Source organism: Impatiens glandulifera, chromosome 5 (assembly GCF_907164915.1).
Source record: "Impatiens glandulifera chromosome 5, dImpGla2.1, whole genome shotgun sequence".
Taxonomy (NCBI): Eukaryota; Viridiplantae; Streptophyta; class Magnoliopsida; order Ericales; family Balsaminaceae; genus Impatiens; species Impatiens glandulifera.
The window spans coordinates 45157942-45181850 of NC_061866.1; the positions used below are offsets into that span (position 1 = coordinate 45157942).

Here is a 23909-nt window from a genome sequence, read left to right on the forward strand (position 1 = left end):
TTTTGATACATTTAAGAATTTTAAAACGTTGGTGGAGAAAGAGTTTGACTATATGATTCGGGCGTTAGAACCGATAGAGGTGGAGAATTTATTTTTAATGCCTTTAACTATTTTTGTGGAGAACTAATCCATCCTCAACATGGCTTAGAGTATTATGAAACATAATAAGATTCCAAAAGAGTTTTGGGCAGAAGTAGTGGCTTGTGTAGTGTATCTCCTTAATTGTTGTCTGACCAAAAATGTGAAATTCCTAACACCAATCAAAGCTTGGAGCGGAAAGAAGCCAGATGTATCTCACCTAAGGATTTTTAGGAGTATTGCTTACAAGCATGTGTCAGAGCAAGAAAGAACCAAACTTGATGATAGAAGCGAGAATTTTGTGTTCAACGACTATGACAAAAAATCAAAGTGGTACAAGCTCTATAACCCTGTCAACAAAAAGATGGTTGTGAGTCGTGATGTGAAGTTTATTGAAGATACTTATTGGAATTGGGAAGTTAATGAAGATTCTGTCAACGAATTCTTCTCATTCTTCGATGTGGACAATCAAGGAGAAGAAACATGGCAACCCGTAATTCATACGACGATAGTGAACACATCTTCGGGTGCATCTTCATCAAGTGAAAGCCCTAATGAAGGATCACGAAGAATGAGAACTATCCAAGAACTTTACGAGAATACGGAGATAATGAATGATGTCTATATGTTTTGTCTTTTAGCCGAAACAATGTCTTTGAGTTTTGAAGAGGCTAGTAAGGAGAGGAAATTGAGACAAGCCATGGAAGAGGAGATTCGAGCCATTGAAAGAAACGATACATGGGAACTCACTTATATTCCAGCAGGTTAGAAGTCCATTGGTGTCAAGTGGATATTCAAAGAGAAAAAGAATGCCAAAGGTGTTATGAAAAAATATGAAGCGAGATTAGTTGTCAAAGGGTATGCACAACGACACGGAGTGGACTATGAAGAAGTATTTTCTCTAGTTTCTCACTATCATCTTGTAAAGTTGAATATATCACAGTGACAATATACGTTTGTCAAGCAATTTGGCTTAGAAGAATGTTGAAAGAGATAGATTTGTCAGAGAATGAAGTGACCACAATTTTTGTCGACAACAAGAATGCTCAAGCTCTAGCAAAGAATCTTGTTTTTCATGATCGAAATAAACACATCGATACACGCTATCACTTCATCCGAGAGAGTATTAAGAAAAAAGAGATCAGACTTGAATATGTAAAATTTTTTGATCAAATTGCAGATATTTTTACGAATTCACTTGGAGTGGAATTTTTCAGTAGAATGAGGAGTATGTTTGGAATTACGAAGAATAACTAATTTTATAGGAGATTGTTAAAAATAAAATTAAATAAGAAATTGAAAATAAGACGTTATTATCTTTTATTTTATATGTGTCTTAATTAGCATTAAAGGTCTAGTTAATATTATACGGTATTATATTTTTGTTTAATATGAGTCTTAATTAGCATTAATTCTGACCGTTTAAGAGTCACAAAGGTTTTAGAAGTTTAAGAGTTTTTTCTAATATAAATAGAATAGTTGTATTTGCAGAAAAAATATGAACTAAAAAGTAAAAATCTATTAACATTTCCATCATGTAATCGCTTACTTGATTGGCTCAAAACCTTACCTTGGAATTTAGCCTAAAATCGATATTTTCTAACAAGATTAGAAGAGAAGGTAGTTCGAAACTGGTTGGAGTAAGTTCTTTATCAAGAAGCAAAGAGCTCGCATGGATTGGCTGAAGTGACTAAAACACGGTCTATTTCCACATAAGTTTTTTTTACACGTTTTCTAGGCTAAGAATGAACAACTATAATTATCACTACGTGCCTTTCATTTATCTTTGATTACTTTTTATGATCCCGCTATAATCCATTAGATCTCACCTTCTAGTGATCAGGGGAGAAAGGGAGGAGAAAGGGAGTAAAAGATTCATATGCATGTTACGAAGTAAGAATAAGACATTCATAGGCATGGTATTGGGCCCTCGAGCCTCATTTCTATACCGAGTGTCTTCTCGTTGCTCGAGGGTCAACTCGAGAAGCATAATTGCATCAATAGCAGCTTATATCTTCGCATTTTCTGAACAAAAGAAATTTACTCAATGTAGGAGTGGGGTGCACCGTCTCCATAGAGGAAGAAGACATGCACTGCGAACACCATAATTATTCTACACAGAGAAAGGTTTTAATACATGTTAGTAGGCAAACTAAGGGTAAGCAAACATGGTTGTGTTAACTAAGGGTAAGCAAAATTCATCTATAAAAAACGTAACTTCTTTAATTGATGAGTTTAGGAATAATACAAAATCCCCAAAATTCAGTATATTTTAAATTATTGCATTAGTTTTTATTGTTAATCAAAATACAATTAAAACATGATAACAACAAAATATAAGATTCACAAAAAGTAATGATGGTTGTGTGTACTATATAGCTTAAATTTAGCTTTTTTTTATCTTTAATTATATATATATATATATATATATATATATATATATATATTTGATAATCTTGTATTTCCAAATTAAAAATGATATTCAAGTTATTAACATAAAATAAATACAAACAAAAATACCTTATATCGAAATAATATGAGACGATAATTGAGTTTGTTGAATTTATTATTTATTTTACAATTTAAGTTTTGTGAAGATTATTTTTACATTTGAAAAAAAATAGATAAAATTTTATATTTTGTTTTACAATTAACTCATGATTAAACATTTAGGTCAAAATTTACATACAATTATAAATAAAATTGAATAAGGTAGGAGAGTTCATCAGTTCATTTTTCAGGTTATTCGACTTAATCGGTTCGAGTTCTTTAATTTTTATATTTTAAGTCAACTCGAAAATCGAACCTAATTCGAATAAATCGAACCGATTCGAATTTGGAATTCAAAATTTAATTTATTCAATTAAATTATTACAAAACTTAAAAAAAAAAAAAATTTATGTCAACCTACCACAAATTTGATTGGTTATTAAAAAAAATCAATCAAATTTAATCAAGAAATATCAAACAAACTATAATAAATCCCAAATAATCATGAATTAAATATAGCTGTCAAACATAAAAAATAATCGAATATAATTATTAATTAACTACAAACACTACACGAAAACAGAGCATTTGAATGTCGCTGACATTCAACCAATCCCAGCGCCGGACAAAATCAAGAACTTTGATCTTATAATTTGAGTCTTGTTATGTTAGTAGCGCATAAATAAATAAATAAATAAATAAATAAATTTAATTGACTTTATTAAATGTTCTTATTAGAACATAAATCTACAAAGAATTCATGAAAACTTCTTCTTAATTCTTACCAAAAAAAAAAATTCAAATTTCTCCCAATGCCTAGTTTCGACGACGTCCCTTATTTGGTTCCAAGGGAGTCACCACCACGTGAGTTTTCCGAACTACACCAAAACAGAGTCATCGATTGGGGGCGTCAAAGTATAATCCAATGGTGTCCTTCTCAACCAATTCCCGGCGCCGAACAAAATCTTTTCGCCAATTGCTAGTGAATACGAAGCTTCCGGTCTTCAACATCTTCAAGTTCAAGCCATATTCCACCTCTTTTTCTACATCAAAAACATGCATCCGCATTCCCTCCAAAGTCCCAAACAGAGAATACTTCTCTGTTTCTTTCAAGAACGGAAGAATGTGTGTTTCGATTTCCTTTCTTTGAATCAAAAGCCTCGAAGACTCGTCTACATCGCTCTTGAACAATTGTTTGGTAATTGTCCATGGGAACGTCGGTCTTCTTCTTTTTCGTCTTGGGGCATCAAATGGAATCAGGCTGAGTGATAATCTGAGTGGATCATCATCCTCGTCTTTGTCAGCTTCATTATTGATTATTTGACGGGTTCTCCTTTGACATTTCTCGTTTGATAGTGTCAACAACGTAGAAATGTCTTCATCAACAAGATGCCTTTTCTCTTCTTTTTTCAAATGATCCCCTGTTTTTTGTTGCAGCATTTGTTAGGAATTTCAAGTTGAATAATACTTTCTTATTGGAATCAATTGATCTGATTAATTTCACAAGTCAACCAAATCATACTAGCAGATCAGCAAAGTAATAAAGAACACCAGATTTACGTGGAAAACCCTCTCAACACGGAGGGTAAAAAACCACGGGGCAAAACCAACAGATTTCACTAATTAGTAAGAAACCGATACAATTGTTCTTCTCAACTTTAAACCTAAAGTTGAGGTATACATACAGAGAAACTAATTTCATTCAAACCCAAACAAATCTAGGTTTGAGAAAACATGAAATTCCCTTTACAAATAAGAGAGAAATGAACCTGAGGGTAATCAAGACAAAGAAGGTGATACTCTGTTCTCCTTCTCTTCTTCTTCCTCTATATCTTCTTCTCTTCTTCTTCCTCTGTATTTTCTTCACTCTGTTTCTCTTGATCTCTTCACAGAACACTCACTGAAAATTGTGGTAGAGAGAGAAACAAGATTAGGGTTTATTTGGTTTTATATTGCCTAATTGGGCTGGACCCATAAGGCCCAACAATCTCCCCCTCCAGCCCACGGAGAGAGGCACACCGATCTTCAAGTCATCACTTGGTATTCACGTCGACAAGCCGACAACAAAGCTCAAACTTGTCTTTTGGAACTATCTTCGTAAACATGTCTGATGGATTCTTATCAGTGTGAATTTTCTTCAGCTTCATCTGCTGGCTTTCTATTGCATCTCTTAACCAATGAAATCTCACATCAATATGCTTAGTTCTGGAATGATATGTAGCATTCTTGCTCAAATCTATAGCACTCTGGCTATCACAGAAAACAACTGCATCTTCTTGTTGCATACCAAGCTCCAAGAGAAATCTAATCAACCACAATAGCTCTTTACCAGCTTCAGTGGCTGCAATGTATTCTGCTTCTGTGGTTGACAAAGCCACACATTTCTGCAATTTGGATTGCCATGACATGGCTCCCCCTGCAAAAGTAAACACATAACCTGAAGTGGATTTTCTGTGATCCAGATCTCCAGCCATATCAGAATCAGTGTAACCTTCTAGCACATGTTCACCATTTCCAAAACTCAAACACAAATTGGAAGTGCCTCTTAGATATCTAAGAATCCATTTCACTGCTTCCCAATGTTGTTTTCCTGGATTAGAAAGGAATCTGCTTACCACACCGACTGCATAAGCTATATCTGGCCTAGTGCAAACCATTGCATACATCAAACTCCCTACAGCTGAGGAGTATGGAACACTTGACATTTCATCCTTTTCTTTTTTTGTTGATGGACACAACTTCTTGCTCAATTTTAAATGGCTAGGAAGTGGACAACTTACTTTCTTTGCTCCTTGCATGTTGAATCTTTCAAGCACCCTTTCAATGTACTTCTCTTGTGACAACCAAAGTCTCTTAGCCTTTCTGTCACGAGTAATCTTCATGCCCAATATCTGGTGTGCTTGACCCATGTCTTTCATTTCAAATGTCTTGGACATCTCTTTTTTCAACATAGCTATAAACAGAGCATCCTGTCCTGCAATCAACATATCATCAACATAAAGTAAAAGGATTATAAATTTTCCATTAGGAAATCTTTTGAAGAAAACACATGGATCTGCCTTGGTTTTCTGGTATCCATGACTCATCATAAAGGAGTCAAATTGCTTGTACCACTGTCTCGGGGCTTGTTTCAAACCATATAGACTCTTCTTCAATTTGCAAACTATGTTCTCTTTTTCTTTCACTTTAAATCCCTCTGGTTGCACCATATATATCTCTTCTTCAAGGTTACCATGAAGGAATGCAGTTTTTACATCAAGTTGTTCAAGTTCAAGATCTAGATCAGATACTAGACCTAACACTGTACGAATGGAAGTCATTTTTACCACTGGTGAGAAAATTTCTTCAAAGTCGATGCCCTGTTTCTGTCCAAAACCCTTTACAACCAGTCGGGCTTTGTACTTCATAAGTTCTCCATTTTCATCTCTCTTTAGCTTGAACACCCATTTATTTCTCAAGGCCTTTCTGCCCTTAGGAAGCTCCACAAGCTCATATGTGTCATTTTCTTGCAATGACTTCATCTCGTCTTTCATTGCATCCTGCTACTTAACTTTGTCTTTATGAGCTTGTGCCTCCTGAAAACTTTCTGGCTCTCCTTCTGTCAACAGGATATACTCTGAAGAAGTGTATCTTTAGAAGGTTTGTGCTCTCTTTCTGATCTTCTTACTTGGGGCTCTTCTGGTTCCACTTGATGATGTTGATCCCCCTGCGTAGAAACATCATTAACAACATCATCATCATTACTACCATTCATGTCAGAGGTTTCTTCAGCAACTTCTTCATCATGTTCATCTTCATTTGTTACTGTTGACTGTACATATGAAGGAACTGGTATGAGTTCTATGAACTCATCAACCCTCTCTGAATTCTCGTTGATTTCTGGACTTATCCATGTCTGACCTTCAAAGAACACAACATCTCTGCACCTGACAATTCTCTTCTTTTCTGAGTCCCATAACCTGTACCCAAATTCTTCATTTCCATATCCAAGGAAAATACATGGAGTTGCTTTATCATCCAACTTGGATCTTTGTTCCTTTGGAATATGCACATATGCTTTGCATCCAAACACCCTTAGATGTGAGTATGAAACATTCTTTTTAGACCATACTGTTTCTGGTATCTCGAATTTCAAAGGAACAGATGGCGACCTGTTTATGAGATAGCAGGCTGTGCGAACTGCTTCTCCCCAAAACTGTTTTGGCAACTTTTCCATCTTCAGCATGCATCTCACCTTTTCTACAATGGTGCGATTCATTCTCTCAGCCACACCATTGTGCTGCGGAGTTCCAAGCACTGTCTTCTCATGTCGAATACCATATTTGGTACAGTATGCTTTAAATTCCTTGGAGGTATACTCTCCCCCGTTATCAGAGCGAAGACATTTCAGCTTACTGTCTGTCTCTCTTTCTACCATGACATAGAACTCTTGAAAGTAATTGAATACCTGGTCTTTTGTTCTCATAAAATAAACCCACACCTTTCTAAACGCATCATCAATAAATGTTAAAAAATATCGATTGCCACCCAATGACTCCACTTCAAAAGGACCACACACATTAGAATAAATCAAGTCTAACACATTATGTTTTCTTTCTGATGTCTGACTAAAAGAGACTCGATGTTGCTTACCAAATGGGCAGTAGTCGCATAGATCCAGAACCTCATCTTTGATTGAGGGGATGTGAAGCTTCCTCACCAGAATTCGCAGCCCTTTCTCACTCATGTGGCCAAGGCGTTGATGCCACAGATTTAGAGAGCTTTCAGCTTGTACTGCATTCAGATCATCTTTGAGTACCTTCACATATGTTCTGTACAATGAGTGTCACGACTTCCCTTTTGCTACAATCATTGATCCTTTGCTGAGTTTCCATTCACCACCACCAAGATAATGCTTGAATCCATCTTTGTCCAATGCATCACCTGATATCAAATTTAGACGCAAATCAGGAATATGCCGCACATCTTTCAGTGTTAACCGATGCCCCTATTCTGTCTGCAAATAAATGTCACCAATACCCACAATGCTTGAGTGACTAGTATTACACATCTTCACTGTACCAAGATCTCCAGCCTTGTACGTGGTGAAGAACTCTTTATTCGGTGTAGCATGATAGCAAGCACATGTATCAACTATCCACTCAACTCCTTGGTGATCTTCTACATGTAGATATTGTTCCTTTTCACAAGAAAGAATAACTACATCCTCTGCAGTTACTGTGGCTGTGGTATTTCTGTTTTCATCATCTTTCTTCTGATTTTTGCCCTCATTCTGTAGTATTTTCCAGGCTCTACAATTTTTCTTCATGTGACCTTCTTTACCACAGTGATAACATTCTCTTCCCTTAGATTTTGATCTGCCTCTTGACTTGCTATGGCCTCTTGATTGTTGTCGGTGTTCAGCTCTTCCCCTGTTCTCTATGACTAGGGCATGTGCACTATTTGTATTAGTTGACTTTCTTCTTGTCTCCTCATTGAACAAGCTGCTAGTAACTATACTCATAGTAAGCACACCATTCAGAGCTGCATTACTAACAGTCACAACCAATGTCTCCCAACTGTCAGGCAATGATCCCAATAGCAATAAGGCTTGTAGCTCATCTTCTAAGGCCATCTTCATCACTGATAGTTGATTAATCAAGCTCTGGAACTCGTTTAAATGCTCAGCAACACATGTGCCTTCTCTGAATTTCAGATTTACCAACTTTCGGATCAGAAACGCTTTGTTACCTGCCGTTTTCTGCTCATACAATGACTCTAGCTTCTTCCATAGCTCATGAGCACTTTTCTCACTTGCTACATGGTGATAAACACTATCATCAAGCCATTGTCTGATTGTTCCGACTGCTTTCCGGTTCAGTTTTATCCAATCAGCTTCAGCCATCTCTTTTGGCTTTGCACTATCTCCTTCAACTGGCTCATACAGATCCTTACAATAAAGGATGTCCTCCATTTTGGATTTCCAAATCTGCCAGTTATTGTTTGTCAGCCTGATCATAGTGCTATTGCCTTCCATCTGAACCTGAGAAAAGCACTCTTCAATAGAAAGTAAACCTAACAGCTCTGATACCACTTGTTAGGAATTTCAAGTTGAATAATACTTTCTTATTGGAATCAATTGATCTGATTAATTTCACAAGTCAACCAAATCATGCTAGCAGACCAGCAAAATAATAAAGACCAGATTTACGTGGAAAACCCTCTCAACACGGAGGGTAAAAAACCGCGGGGCAAAACCAACAAATTTCACTAATTAGTAAGAAACCGATACAATTGTTCTTCTCAACTTTAAACCTAAAGTTGAGGTATACATACAGAGAAACTAATTTCATTCAAACCCAAACAAATCTAGGTTTGAGAAAACATGAAATTCCCTTTACAAATAAGAGAGAAATGAACCTGAGGGTAATCAAGACAAAGAAGGTGATACTCTGTTCTCCTTCTCTTCTTCTTCCTCTATATCTTCTTCTCTTCTTCTTCCTCTGTATTTTTTTCACTCTGTTTCTCTTGATCTCTTCACAGAACTCTCACTGAAAATTGTGGTAGAGAGAGAAACAAGATTAGGGTTTATTTGGTTTTTATATTGCCTAATTGGGCTGGACCCATAAGGCCCAACAGCATTTCCAACATGGGAAGAAGAAGAATTGGTCTTTCAACTTGGTTCTGTACAATTGAAAACGAAGAAGCACCACCGCCGCCATCATTGATGATCCTTTGATTTCTGTTTCTCATGGCGACGACGTAACGCATGACTACTTCTTCCCTTGTCTGTGACAGATTTTCGAACGGAGAATGAAACTGAATAGTTGTACTCGAACGAATTATCCTTTTCAACCACATGACAAACAAAGAAAAAGTTGTGCACAAAACTTTAATATCAAGTTATGATTGAAGATTGTCAATATATGGAAATATATGCGTCTTCAATTTAGGAAAATCTTTTCTCTTTCACAAATTAGAGATTTTATTTATAAAAAAAAAAACTTTTTTAACTGAAAATCTAATTTCCCCACTTGGAGATTTGGGAGAATCTAATACTAAATCAAATCTTTCGTTAATTTCTACAAAAACACGCTTATCAAACAAACATATACCCGTTTAAAATTCAAATTTAAATAAATAAATAAACAATGTTAAATTAACAAACTAACTAATTAACTGGCCGTTAAATTAATGGCTTAAAAAAGAGAAATTTAATTGACATGTTAAAAGTAATAAATTAATAAATATAAATTAAATTATAAATGAATTATAATAGCCTTAATTAATTACTATATATCACTTAACTTCATTACAAAATAATTATAACCAAAATTAATTATATTAATACCCTCATAAATCATATAAAAAATACTTTCAAATGATTAATTTTACTAATCTAATTATATAAATAAACACTAAATTTTAATAGAGGAGTGATAGAGAGAGGGAATTTGGTGAGGGAATGACTTGTCATCACCTTCATTGGTTAGAAAATGTAAAAGTGGGTGGAAAGAGAGAAAAGAGAGAAATTATTTGATTTTTTCAGTGAATAAGATTATGCCACATCATTCCTCAACAAATTCCATCACCAAATTTCATCATCTAATTATTTCTCATTTTAATATATATATATATATATTTGGGTGGATTAAATCAGTTAAATTAAGAGCGCCAATATACTTTCCAAACAAATAATCTCCGAACTCGTATATTCCTAAATGCTAGGAATAAGAGCCTGACTTATATTTTCCAATTTTGATCTCACATTTAAAATTTTATACGGGTTAAACTTTTATATATGAACCTTGAGATTCCTTCTATATTCAATAATATTTGAATACTTACACGTTTAATATTGTGTTTGAATCAATTCTAAATTATACTTAAATTTTAAATCGATATTAGATATTTAAAACTATAACCATTGTATGGTTGTAAAATATTATGGTGATTAAATTGTTTATAAGAACCATATAGATGTATATATATTATTGAGTCTATTTAAAAATATGTATTTAATATATTTTTGTCTATTAATTAAATATTATTGAAATTTTGATATATTCTTAAGGTTTTAAAATAATAATAATAATAATGCAAAGCATAAAAATTTAAATATCATTGTGTATGAAAGTAATTAACAAATTTTAACTTTATTTTATTTTGTTTTTTTAATTAACCTTTTATAATATTTTTCTATATCTTAAATGATAAATTTTCAGATATGCAATATAAAATAAATGAATTCTTTTTAAAAAAAATAATTAAAGAATTTTTTTTTCTTGAAGCAAAAGACCTTAACTTCAAAAATAAAAATAGAAAATGAAAGATAATTGATTCTAATTATTTTATGCTGTCATTAATTTTATGTCTTAATTTGATTTATTTTTTTAATTTATTACCCTAAGTAGGTTGAATTATTTATATAATTTATTTAAATATTAAATATGTCTATCTATAAATCTTATCTCATTAATAGCAGCCATTAATTTCTTATAATTTTAATGCGTAAAGAATCATTAAAAAGAGAGATGGATTTTTTAATACATTAGTTTAATATATAAAATATATAAGTAAAAATGGTTTAATTTAATTAGATAAAAATGATTATATAGTTCATCTTTAATTAATAATAATAAGACTTTAGATTATTTTCAATATAATTAAAATTTAGAATTCCTATAGTTTTGGTTGGTAACTAAAACTTAATTAACTTTTTAAAACTATATTGAGACGGTGTATAATTATTATATATTTTATCATTAAAAAATAAAAATTATATCTAATAATTATAATTTTATAACAAACAAACTTTTAAAATACTTAGGGCATATTTGGTACGTGATTTTTGTACTCAGGAATGGGAAAGGGAATGAAATGAGATGTTTGGTTGGTGATTTTGATTCAAGGATATTGATTTGATTCTCGGATACTCAGTAATCATCTAATACTCTCGAAATTGGGAGGAATGATCTCATTCCAAGCGATACATTTTCTCTCCCATTATCTCTACTCTCCTATTTTCTCTCATATAATTATAATTAAAATTATAATAATATATATATATATATATATTTTATAATTATATTATACGTTATTTTATAATTAACATAATAATAAATTTTATTTATTTATAAATAAATAATTTCAATTATTTAAATAATATTATAAAATCATTTAAAATAAAATTTTAGTAATAATTATAATAACTAATAATAATAAATTAATTTTATATAATTAATTTTAAATATTATATATTAATAATAAAATTAAAATATAAAACTAAAAATAAAATAACAATTTTATATAAAAAATATTAAAAAATTAAATATGAAATATTTTAATAAAAATTATTATTAAAAAAATTATACCATATTATAATATATTATGAAATAAAATATTATATTTAATTTAAAGTATATAATATTTAAAAGGGTTTGTCTTATATTATTTATATTTAATAGATAATTATTTATTTATAATTAGTAAAAAGTTGAAACATTCATTTTTTTTTTTTTTTTTTTGGTTATAAGTATTTTTATTTTGAAAAAATATAATTAATATGAAAAAATATTAAATATTTATATTTTATTAAATTATGTCACTTAAATATTTTATATATTTTAAAAAATTATGTTATAAAAATAATAATATTTTATATTTTTAATTTAATAAAATAAAATTAAAATTAATCATAATTTTAATAACAAAATTATATTTATAACTTCTCTCTTATAAATTCAAACATTATTAATGGTAATGGGAATATTATAACTCTTAACCAAACATTATAATTCTATCAATCATACCCATTCTCATTCCACACATCTATCAATTTCAATCTTATTCTCATTCCTTCATTTGAACCAATCACCCCCTTAGTTTCTTATTTGATTAAAATTAGAAAATATTAAAAATTTATTAATTTCAAAAATATTTTATATAACTTTGAGTTTATTTTTAACATAAAAAAAAATTATTATATATTGTTAGTTAATCTTGTCCATGAATTGATATAATCTTATTTTTATAAAAGTTAATATTTTAATTAATGTTTTGAAATAAAAAAATATTTTAATTAGCTTAAAAAATTGTTACATTTTGGGAAAGCATTTTTTTAAAAAAAGTTTATAAAATTAATTTTTTTTATAATGAATATTTTTAAATAATATATATTTATATTCCCAATAAAAGGAAATGACATATATTCCTCACAACTTTTTTTGATGTATAATTACCTTTCCTTATTCATTTTCTTTAATTTTCTTTAATATTTTAACTTAATAAAAAACAAAATATTTTTGAATTTTTTATTTCTTCATAAGGATAGATAATTATAATATTTTATATAATATATTTATAATTGTTAAAATTAATAATAATTTTAAATAAAAAAAATTAAACATTAATTTTATTTTTAATTTTATAATAAAATTATAATTTATAATACATTTTCTTTAATATGACTATCTAAATATTTACAAAAAAATGTCTAACCAAATCATGTAATTAAATAATAATAATTTGAAATAAAATATTTTGAAACAATAATTTTATTTTGAACTTTTTAATAAAATTAACAATTATAATTTTTATATAATTATAAATTAATAAAAACTTTACACCAAATAAAGTTAAAAAATACAAATAATAGTGACATTGATTGCAAAATATTTGTTTTAAAAATTGAAGTTAATAAATTTTAAAAAGAGAAAGGATTAAAGAGTGGATTTGTGAGAGAATTAGACAATTTAATTGACAGCAACAAATAATAAATTTTCTCTTTACTGAATAGGAATTAAAAAATTTGTTATTAATGTATATTTTATTCTCATTTGATTTCAGATTTTATTCTCTTTACTCAATGGTTTCGTGTTGTGTCGTATCTAAATCTTATGTGTGTCGTATCGTGTCTTGAACCACTCAAAATATTATGATTCATGGACTCTTTCGTGTCGTGTTATTCGTGTCCACGAGTTTATTTATGTCGTACTAACTCGTGTTTAAATTCGTGTTTCATGTTATTCCGACTAGATTTTGTTATCATGTCAACACAATCGTGTCTTAACACTCATGTTAATTATTTATTTATTTATTTATTTATATATATTAAAATATATTGTTAATAAAACTTATAAAATATTATTGTATTATCAAAGTTAAATTATTATCATATAATTTGTTTGAATATTTTAATAATAATTAAAATTTTAAAAATAATAGTTAAATTAATAAAAGTAATATGTGAGATAATTATTATGAGAATCAAACTTTTATTCATATAATTTATTTAATATTTATATTTAATTTTAATATTTTATTATATTTAATTTTAATTATATATATTACATTTATAAAATTAAATAATTTATAAATTTAATAAAAATCTAAATATATTTAAAGAGACGTGATTATTTGATAATGTTAATGTAAAAGTTGGTAGTTTAAGAAAGAAAATGAGAGAGAAAGTGAGAAAGGTGGGTAAAATTTATAAATATATATTATTATATTATTAAAATTAAAATTATTATCATATATTTATTATTTAATGTATTAATAATAATTGAAATTATAAATAATTAAAAAATTAATAAGTAATTAAAAAAATAATATCGAAGAGAATTATTAATAGACTCATTTGTATTCATATAATTTATTTTTTATTTATATTTTATTTTAATTTATATTATTCAAGTTAATATTTTATTTTAATATTATATTTTAGTGTGTTTAATTTTAATTATAAATATTACATTTATGAAATTAAATAATTTATTAATTGAATAAAAATGTAATAGGTTTAGAGAATGTTAATGTGAGTAGCTTAGGTCATTTGATTAATTGTGTTTATGTCGTTTTGTGTGTATACTCGTGCTTGTGTCGTGTCTATACTTGTGTCGTGTCTATACTCGTGTTGTGTCTGTGTCGACTCGTAACCGTGTTTCGATCGTATAAACTCATAATTGTGTCGTGACTGTGTCGTCTCGTGTTCGTATCGTGTCAACCCAAGACCCGAGTGAGATAATATTGTATCGTGTCGTTTCGTACAAATATCGTGTCGGTTCGTATTTAGCTAACCCATTGCCCAGCTCTATTTTCAACCAATTCTCGACGCCAGACAAAATATTTTCGCCAATTGCTAGTGAATACGAAGCTTTCGGTCTTCCACATCTTCAAGTTCAAGCCATATTCCACCTCTTTTTCAACATCAAAAACATTCATTCGCATTCCCTCCAAAGTCCCAAACAGATAATGTTTCTCTGCTTCTTTCAAGAACGGAAAAATGTGTGTTTTGATTTCCTTTCTTTGAATCAAAAGCCTCGAAGACTCGTCTACATCGCTCTTGAACAATTGTTTGGTAATTGTCCATGGGAACGTCGGTCTTCTTCTTTTTCGTCTTGGGGAATCAAATAGAATCAACTTGAGTGATAGTCTGAGTGGATCATCATCATCGTCGTCTTTGAAAGCTTCATTATTGATTGTTTGACGGCTTCTCCTTTGGCATTCCCCGTTTGATAGTGTCAGCAATGTAGAAATGTCTTCATCAACAAGATGCCTTTTTTCTTCTGTTTTCAAATGATTCCCTGTTTTTTGTTCCAGCATTTCCAACGGGGGAAGAAGAAGAATTGGTCTTTCAACTTGGTTCTGTTCAATTGAAAACGGAGAAGCACCACCGCCGCCATCATTGATGATCCTCTGGTTTCTGTTTCTCGCAGCAACGACGATGTAACGCATGACTACTTCTTCCCTTGTTTGTGACAGCTTTTCGAACGGAGAATGAAACTGAATAATTATCCTCGAACGAATTATCATTTTCAACAACATGACAAACAAAGAAAAAGTTGTGCACAAAACTTTAATATTAAGTTATGATTGAAGATTGTCAATATATAGAAATATATGCGTCTTCAATTTAGGAAAATCTTTTCTCTTTTACAAATTAGAGATTTTATTTGAAAAAAAAATAAAACCTTCTATAACCGAAAATCTAGTTTCCCCACTTGGAGATTTGAAAAAATCTAATACTAAATTAGAGCTGAGCAATGGGTTAGCTAAATACGAACCGACACGATCCAACACGATATTTGTACGGAACGACACGATACGATATTATCTCACTCGGGTTTTGGATTGACACGATACAAACACGAGACGACACGGTCACGACACGATTATGAGTTTATACGATCGAAACATGGTTACAAGTCGACACGGACACGACACAAGTATAGAAATGACACGAGCACGAGTATACACACGAAACGACATAAACACAATTAGTCAAATGACCTAAGCTACTCACATTAACATTCTTTAAACCTATTACATTTTTATTCAATTAATAAATTATTTAATTTCATAAATATAATATTTATAATTAAAATTAAACACACTAAAATATAATATTAAAATAAAATATTAACTTAAATAATATAAATTAAATTAAAATATAAATAAAAAATAAATTATATGAACAAAAATGTGAGTCTATTATTAATTACTTATTAATTTTAATTATTTATAATTTCAATTATTATTAATACATTAAATAATAAATATATGATAATAATTTCAATTTTAATAATATAATAATATATATTTATAAATATTACCTACTTTTCCCACTTTCTTTCCCATTTTCTTTCTCAAATTACCCATTTTTCCACGTCTCTCTAAATATATTTAGATTTTCATTAAATTTATAAATTATTTAATTTTATAAATGTAATATATATAATTAAAATTAAATATACTACAATATTAAAATAAAATATAAATGTTAAATAAATTATATGAATAGAAATTTGAGTCTCATAATAATTATCTCACATATTACTTTTATTAATTTAAATATTATTTTTAAAATTTAAAATTTTAATTATTATTAAAACATTCAAACAAAATATATGATAATAATTTAATTTTGATAATATAATAATATTTTATAAGTTTTACTAACAATATAATTTAATATATATAAAAAATTAATTAATTAAAATGAGTGTCAAGACACGATTTTGTTAACACGATAACAAAATCTAGTCAGAATAACACGAAACACGAGTTTAAACACGAGTTGGTACAACACGAATAAACTCGTGGATACGAATAACACGACACGAAAGTCCGTGAATCATAATATTTTGAGCGTGTCAAGACACGATACGACTCACATAAAATTTAGACACGACACGATTAAGAGTCTAACACGACTTGCCCGAGTCGAATACGAACGTTTATGTTCAAACGTTTATATTCAGCTCTATACTAAATCAAATCTTTCGCTAATTTATACAAAAACACGCTTATCAAACAAACATATACCCGTTTGAAATTCAAATTTAAATAAATAAATTAATAATTTTAAATTAATAAACTAAGTTGTTAAATTAATTTCTTAAAAAAGATAAATTTAATTTACATGTTAAAAGTAATAAACTAATAAATATAAATTAAATTAAAAATGAATTATAATGTCTTTAATTAATTACTATAAATCACTTAACTTCATTACAAAATAATTATAACCAAAAATAATTTTATATTAATACCCTCATAAATCATATAAAAAATACTTTTAAATGATTACATTTACTAATCTAATTATATAAATAAACACTAAATTTTAATATATATATATATATATATATATATATATATATATATATATATATATATATATATATATATATATATATTATCCTCTCCCCAAATATTTTCTCTTCCAAAAATATTTTATAATTATTTTTTTTTAAGTATTTTAAATATGAGAAGTTGATATTTAATCATTCATAAAAAAAAAATTGCTTAACAAAATTAATTTAACTTAGGCATAGTTCTCTTTGAATTTTTTTTTAAAAATTCAATACAAACCAATTTTTTAATCAATCATTTCTTAACAATCAAATCACTCATTTCATTAATCAAAATATTAAAATACATTTTATTTTTAATTATTATTTTTAATTTTATTTATATATATATATATCAATACTATTTAAATCTTTTTACCAAAAATAATTCTTTCCTCCTCAAAATCATTAACCATCATTATTTTTTTCTCCATTTATTTTTTTATAAAAACCTCAATCTGAATCGGACCTAAAAACTCATTTACTTTCAATTAAAAAAAAGAGAATAAATAAAGAGGGATTTACAATTTTTCAATTAAAAAATAGAAAATAAATAAAGAGGGAAGATGTAATAAAGTTGGGTAAACATATTCCTCAAATTTTCATCTATAAAATATAAAAGTTGTATTAAAAACTTAAAGCAATATCCATTTATAGACTTTATAAAAAAAAATAATTATAGATAACTTATTCTTATTAAATAAAGATATAATATGTTGATAATACAACCCCACACATTATTCAAATAATTATAGATAACAAATTGTCATAGCCCCTCTTCCTCTCCTTTTTTTTCCAACAATAATATGTTGATAATACAACCCCACACATATAAAAGTCTTAATAAATGTATAAAATGAGATAGTAAAAGAAGGATAGAGGAGTCTTTAAATCTTAATTTAGCTTAGACAATAATTTTTTTTTCAAATCACCATTATTTGAGGGTAAATAAAATAATAAAAAATATATTGAATATCAAAATTAATTATTAAAAACATTGGACAATTAATATGGAATTTTGAAATGCCTACTATTAAAATAAATATATATATATATAATAAATAAATAAGAAATCTAGAATAATTTGGTCTCAAATTTTTATTTTATTTATTACATGTGTGTTCTACTCCTACCTAAACCAAAACTCACTCAACCCAACAAATAATGTTCAACAACAAACTTGTAACTCGGGATTAAGAGTTGAAACTGAACCAAAACTGTTAAACCAAACAAAACCAACAGACCAAATTCATTATGGTTTTCTTTATACTGAACTCATTCAAACAGTTCGGTTTGTCGGTTTAAACCGCTCAAATGTTAAAAGAGTAGTATGTTTAAATAATACCATGACTCATGAGCACCGTGAAAAGATTGGCTAACTATTAGTGTGATGTTTAGTCCAAATACTATATTTGTGATCTAGAGAACAAATTATTTTATTGAATGAATCTTTTAATTCACTAATTCTTGACATTATTTATATAAATATAATATAACCTTATTTATAAAATTTTCATAAAGTATGTAGTGCACTTTATTAATAATTAGGTTGTGTTAGTGCACCTTATTTCATATAAATGATATAGATATAGGTTGTGATTGATATTTATTTTTTTTAACAATCCGTCTTCGGTCCCTCGGTCACTGTGAATCGTTAATGAATTATATCGATTAAATTGACGGATTGAAATTTAGTAAACCGCTTACACCCTTAACCCGGATTTATGGTCGATACAAACTCCCAAAAAATTAATGGTTAGTACAAACTCTCCAATGTTAAGTACATTTCAAATTATTGCATGAGTTTTTATTATTAATCAAAATGCAACCAAAACATGATAACAACAAAATATGTGTGTTTCCTAATTCCTATAGAGCTTAAGTTTGGCTCATTTTCGAAGACATGGTGAAGGGTTGTACTAGTGAGATATTGGGAAATCTAATGCTAAATCATTTCTTTCATTGATTTATACCCAAAACAAGCTAGTGAACGCAATCATTTCAGAGTTCGGTGTATCAAAATATCAATGTGAGATTGAAATCAAAATAAAAATGCAATGTATATGAAGTAGAAAGAAAAGTTTCATTCACCATCCTTGGGACAGAATTCAGATAAGAGTCTGCAACTAATTTATGACATTTCTATAATCAAAAGTGAGGAAACAGCAACAACTAGATGCTACTCTTTAGCATGCATTCATTTCATCATATATGAAACCTATCAAATCAAATCAAAATCAAATCAAATCAAATCAAACTTCATCAAATTCTATTCTATATTATGCTTTTCCTGGTGAATCATGCTTCTTCCATTTGAATTGGCTAGCTTGCTTGCTTGCTCCAATTTTTGTATATACATAATACATAGATGGATTAAATTACCTTCTTGATTTAATAATCTCTGCTGTTGCCGGAATTGTTGGTGGAGGAGCTCCTCCACCCAGAGCGGCGGCTGCGGATTCCACATGAGTCAGAAGATACTCGTAAATCTTCTTTCTTATCTTGTCCACTGTTTCCTGTGGGATGCTTGGTGGCTCCCCTTCCTCCTTGTCCTTCTCCTTTCCTATTTCGTCCAACCAATCGTTTACACTTTTCAGTTGAGTCAGCATGCCAGCTATTTGCCCGTTGTCGGATAAAGAGGCGGCAGCATCCACGTCAGCGTCCAAGAATCTCTCCACGAATTTCAAGAACCAGTCCTGAGATTCCTTCATTAGCATTTCGGCCAGTTCGACTGCATCATCAAGACCATCGCCTCTGGTCCATTCCATCGGAGGTGAGACTTGCTGCTTTTGATTAACTGCAGGCAATTCAGGCACCCGTCTAGTCACAACCTTGGCGCTGACGGACGGACGAGGTTTTGTCTGTGCCGACGATGATGGAGTTTTCGTGGCATTTTCTAGGACTAGGATGGGTTGATTTCCAGAATTGGATTTTGGATTATGAGACTGAGTTGTAACAGGATTTGATTGTCTGTTGAAGACGGAGAATGATGATAAATTGGTGGATAATGCAGCTTGGACCCAGGATGAGGCTAGTTTGCGTCTTTCTGATGTTATTTTCAGAGCTTCTTCCAATGGTGGGGTTTCTTCTTCACGATCTGGTGATGAATCGTCTGGAATGGTTTTAGAAAGGGAATCAGCAACAGCACGGGCATTGTTTAAGCTCGCATGGAGAGACAAGAATTGCTCCACTGCTGGTTGCGGACTATCTTCCTTTGCAGAGACGCGTAACTCAGAATATGTGCTACAAAACAGGAAGAAGAACGATTAGTTGAGAAAATCGTGTAAAGAAAGCAAATAGAGTTGGCAAAGCAAAAGATTCAATCATAAATGTATTGTTTATTCCTAACCAGTTCGATATTTACTGTCACCACATGAAGATATAAGCAAGAGGGCATCCAAGAATATCACTTATTCTCGTCACCAGAAGCAATCTAGGAATCTAGGCCTTGATCGATGATGGGTTCTCATCATTAATTAAAATACTAAAATACCCTTACTTTATACCAAGAATATTTTAGTCATTTAACTCAAATATCACCAAATAATCAACTTTTTCATCAAGAAATGTTTTTTGTTGAAAAAGTCAGTTTATTAAAATAAAATATAAAGCCTACATCAAACAAACTCCTAGTTTTTCAGGAAACAAGCAAATACAATGCAGTAATGATTCAAGGATTTTCCAGCTCGAGTTGAGTTGGTACCTTAAACATCGAAGCAAACTATCTGCAGCCGAAGCTTCTTGCATTGCCTCTATTGCAGCTGTTTGTGCAGCATCCCTACGCTTCAGAATTTCCTGCAAATTCAAGAAATTGATCAAGGAACTCTATTAGGTTATGTTTGGACAGGTGGAATTAGAATTGTGATTATAACTGAAAGTCCAAATACATTCTTTGTTTGTTTGATGAATTAACATAAGGAATTGGATTTGGAATTATAATTATAATTATAATTCCAATGGAATTGAATCTATAATAGAGCTTTTATGTGTCAATTCCACCCCACTTCGGAACCAAATTGAAACATAGCCTGAAACCAAATTGAAGAACATTATACATTTGTAAATACACAATTTCTTACCTTTCCAATCTTTGAAAGGGATGATGGGAGTGAAGACCATGAAATGCTTCCCTCTGTCAGTCTCCTACTACTAAGAGAAACCTTAACCAAGTTTCCAGGTATTCCATTAGAATCTCCAGGCGGTTTCTTCCCCACCGTGTTGTTTCTTTGCTTACTCAATTTATCCGTTTCAATATCAAAACCCCCATTTGGACTTTCTTTCTTTGTGGATGAAGTCTTGCCTTTGTTTTCCTCTTTAGAAAATTTCGACAAAGCTTGAACTCTGTTCTCCTCTTTAGATGGCAATCTTTCACTCGTCGATTTTCTAGGAGTCTGAAGGCCCTGCACACCATTTTCAACCGTTTAATTAACTAAAACAAAAGCTTGAAAAGTTTCAATTGCTAATATAACTTACAGAAGAACTATTTCTTGATTCAGACGCCAGCTCAAGCTTGGGAGCTTTCAATCTAGGGCTTTCTTTACTCTTCATCTCCATCTTCCCTTCCCAGCTCTTCCTCATAGCTTTAGGCCCAAAATCAAATCCTTGAGCAAGAGTCTTGATTGAGCTCAATCCAGAAGATGCTTTCTTTGCGGGTAGACTCACAGACCCGCGAACAGATGTAGCCCCAGCCTTCTCTCCCATTTCCAATTTAGCTGTAATCTTCTGTAACCCTTTGACCTTAGCCTGTGTCTTAAGCCCACTTGAAAATTTCTCAAAAGAAGTGGGTAAAGAATAACAACTAGTTGGAGATGAAGGGATTGATCTTGAGCTAGACGGCTCCTTCTTCTCTCCATTCAATTTCGATAACTGGGATTTTGATCTAACTAGGACAGGCGCTAATTTCTTCTCCACCTTATGATCTTTAATAATGGATCCAGACAACTTAGGAAGAAGAGATTTAACATTACCGTTGCTTGAAGTTGAAGATTTCGTTTTCTTCAACCCTGAATTGTTATTAAGGAATCCTAAAGAATGAGTTGCGACTATATCCTCAGGGCTGCCAACACAAGGATGACGACCGGGAACAGGCTTAACTCCCCGGAGAATTGGTACCGGAGAGGCGGCTTCAAGCCTTTCAACATGTATGAACTGACCCAATTGGATCTTATCACTAAGAATCAAATCATCATGTTCATCTGGAAGTGAGACATAAGTAGCATGAGAAGAATCTGATACCTTGATATAAAATCCTTGATTTGAAAACAACTCTCCACCAGCTAATGCAGGAACAATACTCACTACTTGAAGAACAGATGACCTATACTCACCTGCAACCTTCACATCTGTATTCATATGCTGCAGAAGCTTCAACAGAACACCGGGAACTAAAACGGCCATAGTTAAGGTCTTCAATATGCATAATAACTTAGAGAAAACCTGGGTTGTGAAGACTAGAAAGGATTTTAGGGCTTGAAATTATGAAGCTTGTTTCTCCCACCCAATCATACAGGAACCCAGAATCGCATAACCCAGATCCAAGTGTGAAAAGACGAACCCAAGATAGATTCTTTGTCCGAATGATGAAAACCCAATAGATAATAGACGGGTTTTTTACAGCTCGATGGGAATGCGACTAATCATAGACACTAGATTTTGAAAGGTTTGACCGGTGAAAAAGGGGATTAAGAAATTGTTTGAGAAGAATCGATCGTAGGTTTAAGAAATCAACTTTTGATTCCGAAAGTAACCCAATAGAACAAATGATTGAATAAAGGAAAGAGATAGAGATTCGCAGCAAGGTACCTGACAGGAAGAAGAAGAAGCAAAAACAGAGAAAAGTGGGACTTTTGAAAGCAAAATCAACCCATATGAAAACAACTTCAGAAGTTCAACATTCCTTCACAAATCGAACGAAAGAATCAAAAGCAAGAAGAAGAGAGAGAATCTTTTGGCAGAAAATTTTATTATATAATAAAAAAAAAAACACATGAATTAATTTTATTTATCATTTAGTAAATTATTTATAACTTTATATTCATGTCTTCATATGAATACTATATAAAGTTTGATTGTAACATGGTACCAAAATTATTTCCAATTAATTTATTACTCTTTCTAAATTAACAAATATGTTAATTACATTATTATTATTCATCATTACTAATATTCAATCCTTCAATTAAATTCACATTGAATTTGTTTCCAATTCTAACAATATACAAAATTAAAGATTTAGTTGATAAATCATTTGTTTAGCTAATATAACAATCTCAATTAAAGATTATAATCATTATAATTTTTTCACCAAAATTAGTTTTTGTGTAATATTATCTTTTATAGTTTTGAACTCTCAATTAAATAAAAAAAATGTAATAAATTTATGAAAAATGGTGACAAATTAATTTAAAATGTTTTTAATTTATGCATTTTAATTTTAATAAATTAATATATTTTATATTATAATTTTGTTTTATAATAAAGAATAATAGGGTTTGTGTGAAGCATGTGAAAGGCAAATGGGGTTGTCGGTTACCTAGAGTTGTGTCAGGTAAGGGTAACTTGTAAACAGACCCCACTCACTCTATGCCAGTTCAGCTTCAAATTTATTTTTTAAAAATAATATAGGTAAAAACTAAAAAGTATGTATTATAAATATTTCTATATGTGAGTAAATTATTTTAAAATAATATTTATAATTTTGGAAAAGAATATTATTGTCATTGAAAT

General features: G+C 30.1%; 1 protein-coding gene across 2 annotated transcripts; it reads right to left on the reverse strand.

Annotated features, from left to right (window-relative positions):
* Positions 1-19247: 19247 nt before the first annotated feature.
* Positions 19248-23139, reverse strand: LOC124937860. Of its 2 annotated transcripts, none has more exons than XM_047478190.1 (4): positions 21657-23139; positions 21263-21574; positions 20887-20978; positions 19248-20426 (listed from the first exon to the last, which is right to left on the reverse strand). In XM_047478190.1, exons 1-4 carry the CDS (start codon positions 22578-22580, stop codon positions 19562-19564), a joined length of 2193 nt encoding a protein of 730 aa, XP_047334146.1. In that variant the 5' UTR covers positions 22581-23139; the 3' UTR covers positions 19248-19561. The 2 variants fall into 2 exon arrangements, with proteins under 2 accessions (XP_047334146.1, XP_047334145.1); XM_047478189.1 differs by having other exon boundaries at positions 21263-21583.
* Between the last annotated feature and the right edge of the window lie 770 nt (positions 23140-23909).